This window comes from Globicephala melas, chromosome 20 (assembly GCF_963455315.2).
Source record: "Globicephala melas chromosome 20, mGloMel1.2, whole genome shotgun sequence".
Taxonomy (NCBI): Eukaryota; Metazoa; Chordata; class Mammalia; order Artiodactyla; family Delphinidae; genus Globicephala; species Globicephala melas.
In genome coordinates this window covers 18,864,359-18,878,538 of record NC_083333.1, presented here as the reverse complement: position 1 = coordinate 18,878,538, position 14,180 = coordinate 18,864,359, and the positions used below count along the sequence as shown (strand labels likewise).

General features: G+C 42.0%; 1 protein-coding gene and 1 pseudogene across 1 annotated transcript in view; one reads left to right on the top strand and one right to left on the bottom strand.

Annotated features, from left to right (window-relative positions):
• LOC115855775 (multidrug and toxin extrusion protein 2-like) overlaps positions 1-12,728 on the top strand; it is a 50,023-nt gene extending 37,295 nt beyond the window's left edge. The window contains exons 10-12 of the mRNA XM_060290803.1: positions 10,405-10,499; positions 11,554-11,608; positions 11,868-12,728. Of these exons, the coding sequence (XP_060146786.1) occupies positions 10,405-10,499; positions 11,554-11,608; positions 11,868-12,097 (380 nt within the window). The 3' untranslated portion in view covers positions 12,098-12,728. The remainder of the gene's footprint in view (positions 1-10,404; positions 10,500-11,553; positions 11,609-11,867) is intronic.
• LOC115855777 (receptor-binding cancer antigen expressed on SiSo cells pseudogene) overlaps positions 1-14,180 on the bottom strand; it is a 111,211-nt pseudogene that overhangs the window by 52,445 nt on the left and 44,586 nt on the right.

Sequence of the window (14,180 nt, the reverse complement as noted above, 5' to 3'; positions counted from 1 at the left end):
CTCACTGTTGTGGCCTCTCCTGCTGTGGAGCACAGGCTCTGGACGCGCAGGCTCAGCGGCCATGGCGCACGGGCCCAGCCGCTCCGCGGCATGTGGGATCTTCCCGGACCGGGGCACGAACCCGCGTCCCCTGCATCGGCAGGCGGACTCTCAACCACTGCACCACCAGGGAAGCCCATGAACTATTTTTAAATAGAGATTTAAATGCTGTTACTTGGTGGGTTTCTGGATGAAAGCTGCTGTAGTTGTTAATGTAACTTTAAAAAATATATATATATATATTTATTTGGTTGTGTGGGGTCTTAGTTGCAGCTTGCAGCCTCCTTAGTTGTGGCCTGTGGGCTCCTTAGTTGCGGCATAAGAACTCTTAGTTGCGGCATGCATATGGGATCTAGTTCCATGACCAGGGGTCGAACCCAGGCCCCCTGCACTGGGAGCGCAGAGTCATATCCACTGTGCCACCAGGGAAGTCCCTTAACATAACTTTAGAAGGCAAATGTTCTCCTTTATCTCTTATGTAAGGTGCAGTCCCTGTCTTGATAGAGGGTATGTGACTGTATTCAGAGCTGTGAAACACCAGGTTGTGTTCTGACCTGATGTGATGATGACACCTGAATGACTGCAACACTGGTTTTGGTTTTCCTCTCTTCAGGGCACCTCTGGTGGAGTCCTGAGAGGTGCAGGAAAACAAAAGATGGGTGCTCTCCTGAATGCCATCGGTTATTATGTGTTTGGTTTTCCCCTTGGAGCATCTCTGATGTTTGCTACTAATCACGGGATAATAGGTATGTGTCTGATTCCTCGGTGACTTACCTTACATCTCACCTGTCCTGTTAGGATAAACTGCTTGAGATACAAAGCAGTTGTCTGGGAAGTGACCCCTGTGGAATAGGAAAAATGATTTTCTCCCTTTGGTATATGAAAACAGTTTGTGTATTCAGTATACAAAAACACTGGAAATGTCGACTTGAAGAAAATAAACGTGACCCTGCCCTCAGGATGAGACCAAGATTAAGTAATTACACAATTATTCTATTTGGGTTAAGTACTGTGAAAGCTGTGATCCCCTAGGATGGCTTGGAACAGCTCCCTGAGGTCGTAATGCATTAGCTTAGTCCTGAGACGTGACTAGAATCACCTAGACGAGGTGACCACAGTTTGTTGAAAAACGATTCTTTCTCTGTTGAATGGTCTTGACACCTTGCTGAAAATCAGTGGACCAGAGACGTGTGGGTTTATTTCTGGACTCTGTTGTGCTTCATTGGTCTCTATGTCCAGCTCACGCCAGTACCGCACTGTTTGGATTACTGTAGCTGTGCGGTAAGTTTTTGTTTTTTAAATTTAATTTTATTTATTTTTTTATACAGTAGGTTCTTGTTAGTTATCTATTTTATACAAGTTTTTTAAAATTTTTATTGAAGTACAGTTGATTTACAATGTTGTGTTAATTTCTGCTGTACATATAGACATTCTTTTTCATATTCTTTTCCATTATGGTTTATCACAGGATACTGAATACAGTTTCCTGTGCTCTACAGTAGAGCCTTTTTTATCCATCCTATATATAATAGTTTGCATCTGCTAATCCTGGACTCCCAGTCCATCCCTGCCCTGCACGCCGGGAACCATGAGTCTGTTTCTGTTTCTTGATATGTTCATTTTGTTCCTTTGTGTATTTTAGATTCCTGTGCAGTAAGTTTTGAAATTAGAAAGTGAAGTATTCCAAGTTTGTTCTTTTCCAGTTTTTTTGTTTTGCCCATTTAGGGCCCCTTCCAGTTCTGTATGACTATGAGGGTTAGCTTTTCCATTTTTGTAAAAAAGGCCGTTGGAATTTTTTAGTGGGACTGCACTAAACCAGTTAGACTGCTTTGGAGAGAATACTGCCATCTTAAAAATATCAAGTCTTCCAATCCATGAATACAGAACGTCTTTCCATTTATTTGGGTCTTTAATTTCTTGCATCAGTGTTTTGTAGTTTTCATTGTACAAGTCTTTGACCTCCTTGGTTAAATTTATTCCTAGATATTTGATTCTCTTGGATGCTACTGTAAATGGAATTATTTTCTTAATTTCCTTTTCAGATTGTTCTTTGCTGGTGTATTGAAACAGCTGATTTTTGTGTGTTGATCTTATAAGTTTATAAGTTGATCTTATAAGAATTCATTGATTAGCACTAGTATTTTTGTGTGGTATGAATTCTTTAGAATTTTCTATATACAGGGTCATGTCATATATAAATATAAATAGTTTTACTCCTTTTCCAATTGTAATGCCTTTTAGTTCTTTTTCTTGCCTTATTCTACAATAGGGTTTTAACATTTTTCTATATTCTCCTGCAGTACTTTTATTATTTATTTTTTTAAATTTTTATTGGAGTATATTTGATTTACAATGTTGTTGGTTTCAGGTGTACAGCAAAGTGAATCAGTTATACATATACATATATCCACTACTCCCATATACGTCATTACAGAGCAGTTTTATTTTTAATTAAAAAATAATGTAAAGCTATAGTTTACAGGATGTAAGATAATTTTCATGAAGGGCTTTTGCAGAAATACGCTGTTTATGTAAATTATGCTGCTCAAATTTATGACATCAGATGCGATCTCCTGTTAGCTCCGTTTCACACTTGGAGAAACTGAAGTCTGAACAGGTGAAGTAACGTGTCCCACAGACAGCAGGTGACGAGACAGGATTTGAACCCAGATGCCCCCAGAGCCTTTCTTTTGCTGCGATGCATGTCTCTCTGAGGGTTATGATTCCCTCATTCATCCTGAAGAGTCACTGAGCACCTGTATGTGTTGGCCCTGGGTGGTGCTTGGATCTGGGGAATGTAAAGATAAACAGGCTGGATCCCCGTTTGTTGTGAGCTCAGCTCAGGCTCTTGGGTTTTATTCCTCTCTGTCCTTTGGCACCCTTTCCATATTACACTCTTGGGATGTAGGCCTTGCCCGAGGTTCCTCTTGCTGACCTGTCCCCACTCTCCTCCCTGGAAGGCCCAGAGCTCTCAGCTGTCATCTCGGGGCCTGACTTGGAGCCTGAGCTCCTGGCTGCCCAGGTGTTCCTTGTCGGTCACACCATCGCCTCTGGTTTCTGGCCCCTTCCTGGTTCAGTCCCCTGGTCAAGAGCCTGGCCCCAGTCACGCTACCAAGTCTCACCAGCTCCGACTCTGTAATCTCTCTTCTTGTAGAAACTGGGGTTTGTCACACTTGCAGGGGAGCGGAGTTGAGAGCGTGTGCTGGCTGTGCATTTATCTGAGCGTTCGTCATCCAGCAAACTCTGCACCCACTCAGGTGCTCTTTGTTACGCTAATTAAGGGGTCCCACTCAGCATCCGGTTTCCTGTTGTTGGGGGTCAGTGAGGGGACGTATTTGAGGCAGATTCTGTTGTCCAGACACCTTGTTTTTCCCTCGGCAATTCTTCCCTCCTGGGTTTCATCTCAAGATAGGACCAGTAGACCTCTGTCTGCAGAGCACAAATGCACTGTTGCCAGAAGACTCGGGAGCCAACTCTGAATTCCACCTGCCTGGTGGTCTACGGCCTGGAGGCCATCTGTGTTCTTATAAAATGGTGCTCCTCTGACACCCTCAGCTTTTTAAAAATATATATATATATTTATTTGCTTGCACCGTGTCTTCTTGGCGGCATGCGGGCTCCTTAGTTGTGGCATGTGGGATCTAGTTCCCCGACCAGGGATTGAACCTGGGCCCCCTACATTGGAAGTGTGGAGTCTTAATCCCTGGACCACCAGGGAAGTCCCACCCTCAGCTTTTATGTTCAAATACTGGACGAACATTTTGGAAATGTTAGCCTCTGCTCAGTATAGTTTTTATCATTTTCCTTGTAAAGCTTTTGCTCATTTCTTGTTAAGGTTATCCCCATTTTATCCTTTTGTGGCCATGGTAGACAAGGCCTTCCCTTCCATCCTGTAATCTAAGTGGTGGTTGTTGGTATATTTGAGGGCTGTTAATTACTGTCTGTGAATTTTGTAGCTTGTTAAAATTCTGAATTCCTCTTATTTGAGTAGTATTCAGTTGATTCTCATGGGTTTTCCAGGTATACAATCATATCGTGTACAAATAGCTTTATATTCTCCTTATCAGATGTTACACCACTGAGGTCTTTTTCCTGCCTAAAGCCTCTAGTAGAATAATAAATTGTTGTGGTAATAGTGGAAATGCTTGTCTTGTTCAGGACTTCAAAGATTGTGCTTCTGATGTTTCTCTACTAAATAGCATGCTGGATTGGGGGCTGACATACATAAATACACACGATGTAAACACACATACGTTAACAAACGTGTGCATGTCTTCTTAAATCACGTTCAGGAAGTATCCATGGACTCTGCTTTACTGAAAGTCCCCAACAAAAATGGTTGAGAGTTTTGTCAAATGTAATTGCATGTCATGTAAATAGAAGTAGTTCTACTCCTTCCTTTCTAGTGTTTTTGCCTTTTTCTTGTTCTGGCAAGAACTGCTACAATAGGATTTTAACATTTTGTCTATATTCTCCTCTAGTACTTTTTTATTTTTTAACATCTTTATTAGAGTATAATTGCTTTACAATGGTGTGTCAGTTTCTGCTTTATAACAAAGTGAATCCGTTATACATATACATATGTCCCCATATGTCTTCCCTCTTGCGTCTCCCTCCCTCCCACCCTCCCTATCCCACCCCTCTAGGTGGTCACAAAGCACTGAGCTGATCTCCCTGTGCTATGCAGCTGCTTCCCACTAGCTACCTATTTTACGTTTGGTAGTGTATATATGTCCATGCCATTCTCTCACTTTGTCCCAGCTTACAATTCCCCCTCCCCGTATCCTCAAGTCCATTCTCTAGTAGGTCTGCATTTTTATTCCCGTCTTGACCCTAGGTTCTTCTGACCATTTTCTTTTTTTTTAGATTCCATATATATGTGTTAGCATACGGTATTTGTTTTTCTCTTTCTGACTTACTTCACTCTGTATGACAGTCTCTAGGTCCATCCACCTCACTACAAATAACTCAGTTTCGTTCTTTTCTATGGCTGAGTAATATTCCATTGTATATATGTGCCACATCTTCTTTATCCATTCATCTGTTGATGGACACTTAGGTTGCTTCCATGTCCTGGCTATTGTAAATAGAATTGCAATGAACATTTTGGTACATGACTCTTTTTTGAATTATGGTCTTCTCAGGGTATATGCCCAGTAGTAGGATTGCTGGGTCATAGTTGCTCCGTGGCATGTGGGATCTTCCTGGACCAGGGCTTGAACTCGTGTCCCCTGCATTGGCAGGTGGATTCTTTAACCATTGTGCCACCAGGGAAGTCCTAAATTTTTATTTCTTAATTTAAAATTTTTTACCTGAGGTATAGTTGACGTATATTGTATGTTACAGGTGTACAATACAGTGATTCACAATTTTTAAAGGTTATACTCCATTTATAGTTGTTATAAAATATTTGCTATATTGCCTGTGTTGTACAATATATCCTTGTGGCTTATTTTATACATAATAGTTTGTACCTCTTAATCGTCTACCTCTATCTTGCCCTTCCCTGCTTCTCTCTCCCCACTGGTACACTAGTTTGTTCTCTGTATCTGTGAGTCTGCTTCTTTTTTGTTATATTCACTAGTTCATTGTATTTTTTTAGATTCCACATATAAGTGAGATCATACAGTATTTGTCTTTCTCTGACTTATTTCACTTAGCATAATGCCCTTCAAGTCTATCCATGTTGCTGCAGATGGAAAAAATTTCATTTTTTATGGCTGATCTCCAGTGGAATACTTATCTACCATAATCTTCTTTATCCATTCATCTGTTGATAAACAGGTGCTTCCATATCTTGGCAATTGTAAATAATGCTGCTATGAACGTTGGGGTGCATGTATCTTATCGAAATAATGTTTTTGTTTTTTCTGAATATATACCCAGGAGTGGAATTGCTGGATCATACGATAGTTCTATTTTTAGTTTTCTGAGGAACCTCCATACTGTTCTCCATAGTGGCTGCACCGATTTACATGCCCACCAACAGTGCACGAGGGTCCCTTTTCTCCACATCCTTGCCAACACTTGTTATTTGTCTTCTTTTTGATGATGGCCATTCTGACAGGTGTGAGATGATATCTTGTTGTGGTTTTGATTTCTATTTCACTGATGATTAGTGATACTGAGAATATTTTCATGTGCCTGTTGGCCACCTGCATGTCCTCTTTGGAGTAATTTCTATTCAGTTCTGCCCATCTTTTAATTGGGTTTTTTTGATGTTGAGTTGTATGAGCTATTCATATACATTGGATGCTAACCCTGTATTGATCATGTATCATTTACAAACACTTTCTCCCATTCAGTAGGTTTTCTTCACTTTTTGTTGATGTGCAAAAGATTTTCCTTTGCTGTGCAAAAGATTTTACGTTTTATCAGGCATCATTTGTTTATTTTTGCTTTTATTTCCTTTGTTTTAGGAGATGGATCAAAAAAAATTGCTAGGATTTATGTCAAATAGTGTTCTGCCTGTGTTTTCCTCTAGGAGTTTCATGATATCTGGTCTTACATTTAGGTCTTTAATCCATTTTGAGTTTATTTTTGTATATGATGTTAGAGAATGTTCTAATTTCATCATTTTACATGTAGCTGTCCAGTTCTCCCAGCACCATTTATTGAAGAGACTGTCTCTTCTCTGTTGTATATTCTTGCCTCTTTGTCGTAGACTGACAGTGTGTGGGTTTACTTCTGGGCTCTGTGTTCTCTTCCATTGATCTATGTGTCTGTTTTTGTGCTAGTACGGTACTGTTTTGATTACTGTAGCTTTCTAGTATAGTTTGAAGTCAGGGAATGTGATTCCTCCAGCTCTGTTCTTCTTTCTCAAGATTGTTTTGGCTATTCTTTTGTGTTTTTCCATGCATATTTTAAAGTTATTGGTTCTAGTTCTGGGAAAAATACTATTGGTATTTTGACAGGGATTGCATTGAATCTATAGATTGTGTTGGGTAAGATGGTCATTTAACAATATTAATTATTCCAATCCAAGAACACAGTATATCTTTCCATCTGTTTGTGTTGTCTTCAGTTTCTTTCATCAGTGTCTTATAGTTTTCCGAGTACAGGTCTTTTACCTGTAGGTTTATTCCTAGGTATTTTATTCTTTTTGGTGCAATGGTAAATGGGATTGTTGCCTTAATTTCTCTTGCTGATAGTTCGTTGTTAGTATACAGAAGTGCAATACAATTGTTAGTATAAAGAAACAATCCCATTAATACTTTTAATTAAAAATTAAGTTTTTTAGTGCCTGTTGAGATGATCCTATAAATTTTCTCCTTAGATCTCTTACGGTGATAAATGATATTATTTGATTTCTTCATGTTGAACAATCCTGATTATTATGTGCTACTCTTTTAGTGAGCTGCTGGATTCTACTAATATTGTATTTAAGAATTTTGCAATGGTAGTTATAAGACTGGTCAGTAGTTTCATTTCTTTGTGTAATCTTTGTAAAGTTATGACATTAACAGTATTAATATACACTTACTACATAAGGAAAATTAAAAATGTTCCCTTTTTGTATTCCCTGGAACAATTGACATAGTGTAGGAATATTATTATTATAAAGGTTTGGTTAAATTATATGAAACTGTCATGTCAGGCATTTTGGAGGAGTTTGTTACAGCTTTCACAATTTCTGCTCTGAAATCAGTTTGCTTAGACTTTATCTTTTTGGAGGGGGGTCAGCTTTGGCAAATTATACATGTTTTCAGAAATCTATCCATTTTACCAAGATTCTAACTGTATAGAATTGTGCAAAACAATCTGTCATGTGCTTTCGGGGTAAGTTGTGTGTTCTGCATCCATATGCACATCTGCAATTTCTATGGATCTCCTTAGCAACGATGAGCTGTGTTTCCTGCAGAATATAGTCTGATTCGAGGACTGACCCAACGCTGCAGTATGTATTCAAGTAGATCCTTCTGTTCTGTGCCAACCAGTACATTCTTACCGTGTAAACAAGTTTGAATCTGTCCCCGTTGCTCTGTGAAATTTTAATCCCGCAGCTGTCGTGAGAGCCTTCTGTGTCCACACAAACAGAGGTGCTTGGTTTCTTATCGTGACTCTTTGGAAACGTTGTCATGTGATGGCTTAATGAGTAACTGTCCTCAGCGTCATGTCTCTTGCTGACCGGTTCAGGCTGGGAGCCTGTGGGGTATTCGATCAGCGTCAAGCAGGATTTCGCCCTTCTCTGCTTGGGACACACAACTGCCAAGTATTTATTCGGTCTCATCCCTCCAAGCACCGCCGTCGACACCAGGGAAACACCGTTTAACCAAAGAGCCAGAGCCTCTGCCTGATGAGCTGCTGGGGTTTCACAATTCAGCTTTGCTTTAAAAAAGCAAAAAACCTAAAAACCTCTCCTCTACTAGACACTGAGCTCTTTAGAATAAGAACAAGGCAGATCTCGCTTTTTGTCCATAAAAGTGCTTCTCGCTATTGGACTTACTTAGCAGGTGCTCAGATTTGTTAAATAACACTTTTAAACTATTAATTATACATTAACAACATGGAAATCTTGTGAAAATACATAAAAAATATAATGATGAAAATTAAAATTACCTCTAGTTCACTCCTCAAATATAAACCCTGACGTATTTCAATGTATTTTATTCCAGCCTTTTAAAATTATTTTTCTCCCAGTATTTTCTGTTATTCACAGAAGTGGGGTTATACTGAATATGTAATTTCCCCCGGTCCCATGTTAAAGACATGGCTTTTAGTAATTGTCTAGCATTTCCTTGTATCGTTTATTTAATGCTTCTCTAATAGTGGACATTTAAATTGCCCCCCTTTTATCTTTTAATTGAAGTATTGCTGATTTACAATGCTGTGTTAATTTCTGCTGTAGAGCAAAGTGACTAAGTTATATACATAAATATACATTCTTTTTTATGTTCTTTTCCATGATGGTTTATTCTAGGATATTGAATATAGTTCCCTGTGCTATACAGTAGGACCTTGCTGTTTATCCATTCTGTGTGTAATACTTTGCATCTACTAACCCCAAACTCCCAATCCATCCCTCCCCCACCCGCCCCCCCACCTTGGCAACCACAAGTCTGTTCTCTGTGTCTATGAGTCTGTTTCTATTTTGTAGATGAGTTCATTTGTGTCATATTTTAGATTCCACATATAAGTGATGTCATATAGTATTTGTCTTTCTCTTTCTGAATGACTTCACTTAGTGTGATAATCTCTAGGTCCATCCATGTAGCTGCAGATGGCATTATTTCATTCTTTCTTATGGCTGAGTAGTATTCCATTGTGTATATGTACGACATGTTTATCCGTTCCTCTGTTGATGGACATTTAGGTGGTTTCCATGTCTTGGCTGTTGTGAATAGTGCTGCTATGAACATTGGGGTGCATGTATCTTTTTGAATTATAGTTTTGTCTGGGTATATGCCCAGGAGTGGGATTGCTGGATCATGTAGCAACTCTGTTTTTAGTTTTTTGACGAATCTCCTTACTGTTTTCCATAGTAGCTGCACCAACTTACATTCCCACAAACAGCGTAGGAGGGTTCCCTTTTCTCCACACCCTCGCCAGCATTTATTTGTAGATGTTTTAATGATGGCCGTTCTGACCAGTGTGAGGTGGTACCTCATTGTAGTTTTGATTAGCAATTCTCTAATAAGTAGCGATGCTGTAAGTTGCTCCTCTTTTAAATAACATTGTGACGAGCATCCCGGGTATATGAACCGTTAACGACATTCCTGAGTCTCTCCTTAGGATGGGTTCCTAGGAATAGAATCAGTCCATCAAAGGGTATAAACTGTCCATCCATCTGCTTCTCAACTCGAGAGGTTATTCCAGTGAAATGGCCGGGAGTCCACGGGAGGCCCAGCCTCAGTGACCTCTTGCCAACGTGGGGCCCCAGACATGTGAACAGGTTAGCAGACTAATTCCCAGTTTGTACTGGGTTCCAACTCAAGCCTAGACAGCTGGCTTTGTAGTGCAGTTATTCATATGTGAATGGGTATTTTATATCCACTTTGTTACGCAATGATATTTAAGTGATTTAAATAGTTTCTTCTCATAAGGAGATAGGCATTGTTTATAATGTTTCTCAGTCATCTCTTGCACACAGCAATTGGAGAGATGGTTCTCAAAGTGGGCTTCTAGAAACATCAGTCTCACAGGTACATGCACACACCCATCTAAAGCCTTCCAGAGGGTTCCCACTAGAGTTGGAATCAAACCTGGTCAGTGGTAAGCATGCGTCTGATCCTGGTCCATAATTATCTAAAATTGTAGCGGAAGCTGCAGGTGGCGCTATGGATACAGTAGTTACGGGAGAATGTTAATGATGCCAGGAGGGGGACTGCAGAAAATCTGAATGGGATACTTGTTTCCCACCCACAGGTCTCTGGTCCGGATTGACGGCCTGTGTCTTCTTTCAAACCCTCTTCTACTTGGTGTACATCTGGAGGATAAACTGGAACAGAGCGGCAGAGCAGGTAACAGAGGGCGGGTCCTCTTAGAGATGGGGCCCTGTTGATCCCAGGGCAGGTAAGGAATCTTTCATGGTGAAAATGGTAAGAAATCCATTGGCAGCATGACGCACTTTGTTTAGTGAAATGCATCCAACGTGAGAGTTGGGGGCAAAAGGAAATCCTGTGTCAGCACGTTTTCCTCTTAATGTGGAGTTAATTTAGTGTCTACCAAGCAGGGCTCAGCCAGAAAGAAAGAGAATTAGCTAAGAAACTATTTTGCTGTTTTGGTGTGGTAGTCTTAGAAAAGCAGTAGTGTTTCCTGATCTGTTGTCTAGTTTTAGGCGTCTTCAAAAGGATCTTTTGGTCCATGGTTTCCTAAGAAATGCAAATTGCTAAGTGCCTGTGATCAGGGAAGTTCTTGGGGCAGAACCTGTCCTGCGGGTTCAGGAGCAGATCCTGATCCTCTGGGCGTCTCTGTGTTGAAGTGTGAGCCCCGCTGACTGTGTCCGGGTGTGAGAGGAGATGGGTGGGAGGTCGGCGAGGGGAGGTGTCCTGGACAACCCACGAGGAGGGGCTGAGGCGTGCAAACCGCCACAGTCTGCGTCTTGACCACCCTGGAGGATTCGCAGCCCTTCTGCCTTTCCTTATGCTGACCTATCGTGTCCTTCCTCCCTTCAGTGTGATCGCTGGAGGGAATGAAGTGTACAGGACGTTAAGTTGGACCCTAAGCTACCCCTTAGGTGATTGTACCATTTATCTTTAGACTTTGTTCCTTTTATCGGGATTTAGGAGCAGTAAAGGGCACAGTGCGAAAAACATGTTAAGTTTGTAATTATGGCAACAAGTGGCTTTTTATGCCATGTTTGTGAGCTGATATTGGGGTGAAGAATATGGTTTCCGGTGTGGCGTTCTACTGTCGCTGGCTTTTTCGGGACCAAGCAAGACCGCGCACGATGCTGTCACCTGTAGCGATGCTGTCACCTGTAGCGTAGTTTCCGAGGGAGCTTAACCGCAGTTTAACAGCAGTGACTGGCCTCACCTGACTGCACCTGCTTTACCTCTGTGATGCTTTGTTTAGGCACAGGTTCGGGCCGGGCTGAGAGGGACGAAGGAGGCCGTGCCCACCGCGACAGGTAATTTATGGGGCCCGTTCTCCAGGGTCCTGATTCCCGGTTCTCACGCCCGGAACTCGGTGCATGAGCTTCTGCTCCCTCGCGCAGTGCAGCTCGTCTCTGCCTCTAACTGGGAGGCCAACTCTGTGTTCCCCTCTGGAACATGCTTAATAACCCCACACGTAACAAACCATTTACAACGTAGGCTCATGTCACCTTCAGGAATGCCCTTTACTCAGACTAGCACGTAAGGAAATATCTCACTGTTCTCTGCAAACAGATCTGTCCATCCTAGACAAAGACGTAGCCGATGGGGTGATCCTACCTGACGTCATCCGACCTGAGAGCCAGACCACGCAGCTGGTGGAGAACAGCTCGTGTGGGGTGGCCACCATCGGGGAGGTCTTGACGGGGGCCCAGCTGATTTTGTATCGCGGGGCGGCTGTAGTTTTAGCTTTTGCTGTCCTGGTAGCAGGAATTTTAATAAGAGTTTTCACTGACCGTGGCTGAAACGGAATCACCCCAGCCCACAAACTAGCAGCGACAACGACATGCCACACAGGAAGCATGGGAAGTGACCCTGGTCACTGGGACAGTGGTTTCGCTCTCAACTATGTGTGGAGAGGATACCAGTGATGTGTGCTTAGTTATTCTGAAAGTCTGCACGATCTTACTGCTTACTGAAGATTAAGAAAAGAGTTATAATTTTAAGTGAACTTTTCTCCCAACCGTTAACTCTATCATGGTTTTTAAATCTGTAAATTTGGTTTTCCCGGCTTGAAGTGTTCTTTATGCTGTCAATATCTTTTGTCTTCCAGGAAAGCAGGTCCTCTAACATTAACCGCTGGTCACGTTGTCTTTTTGTTTCTCTGTTACGTGTTCAGTCTTGTTGGTGAGTTTGTACAAAGTGCCGTCTAGTCCGGTCCCATGTAGTGCCGTGTAAGCTTTTTCTTTTTTGCGGTACGCGGGCCTCTCACTGTTGCGGCCTCTCCCGTTGCGGAGCACAGGATGCGCAGGCTCAGCGGCCATGGCTCACGGGCCCAGCCGCTCCGCGGCATGTGGGATCCTCCCGGACCCGGGCATGAACCCACATCCCCTGCATTGGCAGGTGGACTCTCAACCACTGCACCACCAGGGAAGCCTCCGTGTAAGCTTTTATAAAATAAACACTTTAAAATGCGAGCGCGTACTATTTCTACCTATATGATAACTTGTAGCTTACTGCCTTTTAAATTTTCGTTAAACTTTTGTATTAATTAAAAAAGAAATCTGTGTTCTCTCCGGCAGCTCAGCCCCCAGATGCCAGCAGGTGTGGCTGCACCTCTCGATGGAGAGTTTTAGAGCCTTTTATAGGGAATTGGACCAACCCAAATAGGAAATCCTAAAAGGAATGACTGACATTGGGCTTCCCCAACACAAAGCCCACTCGATGACCTGGAGAGCAGTGTTCCCCTGGGCCATCTCCCCCCTCTGGCCTGCGGAGGCAAGCGGGCAGAGCTGGTACAGACCAGTCAGAGGAGACAGCGGCTGCAAGGTTCAGGGAGAGCACCAAATATTGTCACCATGCTACAGAATAGGATGCTGTGGGATAAAACAAACACCCAGGAAAGTTTTGAGATAAAATTCATATAAAATTAACCTTTTAAAGTGTATAATTCAGTAGCATTTAGTACATTTAGTGATTTTTGGTTTTTTAAAAATTATTATACCATCTTGGTGTGAAGTGTCTCACTGTCATTTTAGTTTGCAGTTCTAATGCACATTACTAATGACATCATCATTGCATAGGTTTACTGGCCATGTGTGTATCTTTTTTGGAGAAATGTGCCCACGTTTACATTGAGTTGTTTGTTGCAAGAGTTTGTAATACACTCTGGATGCTGGGTCCTTATCAGATGGGTGGTTTGCAGTATTTTCCACCCCCAATTCTGTAGCCCATCTTTTCACGTTCTCAATAGTGTCTGCTCTATGAACAAAGAGTTTTTAATTTTGATGAAGCCCAATTTATCTATCTATCTTTTCTGTTGCTTTCATTTTTGTTGTCATATCTAAAAATCCACTGCCACGCTGTCAGAAAAAAAATTAAGACTCTTTCCAGTGTGACTTGTTAAGGAGCTTGGAAGTCATCACCCTGTCCTCAAAAAAAAGAGCAGCATGAGTCATTTCTATTCTGCCACCAAACGGGGGGGCTTTTCACGCCAACAACCAATTCTCCAAATCTTCCAACACCAGCAGGATGTGCAGTGATTCCGTTCAACTGTGACACTAACCATGTGTCAGACCCCATGGGTTAAGGGCTCAGTCCCATGAGACTGCCACCCATACTTTTGACTGACTGTCTATAAACTGGGGTTCTTGTGACCCTCTCCTTGTTCAGTAGTTTGCTAGAACAGCTTACCAGGGACTCAGGAAAACACTTCCCATAGGATTACTTGTTTGTTATAAAGGATACAACTAGGAAGAGCCACGTGGAAGAGATGCACAGGGTCAAGTACAGGGGTGATGGTGCTCAGGTGGTCTTTCTGATGACCAGCCGCCCTCCTGAAGCTACGTAGGTGCCCCCCACCATGAGTCACGTTATTAGCATTAAACC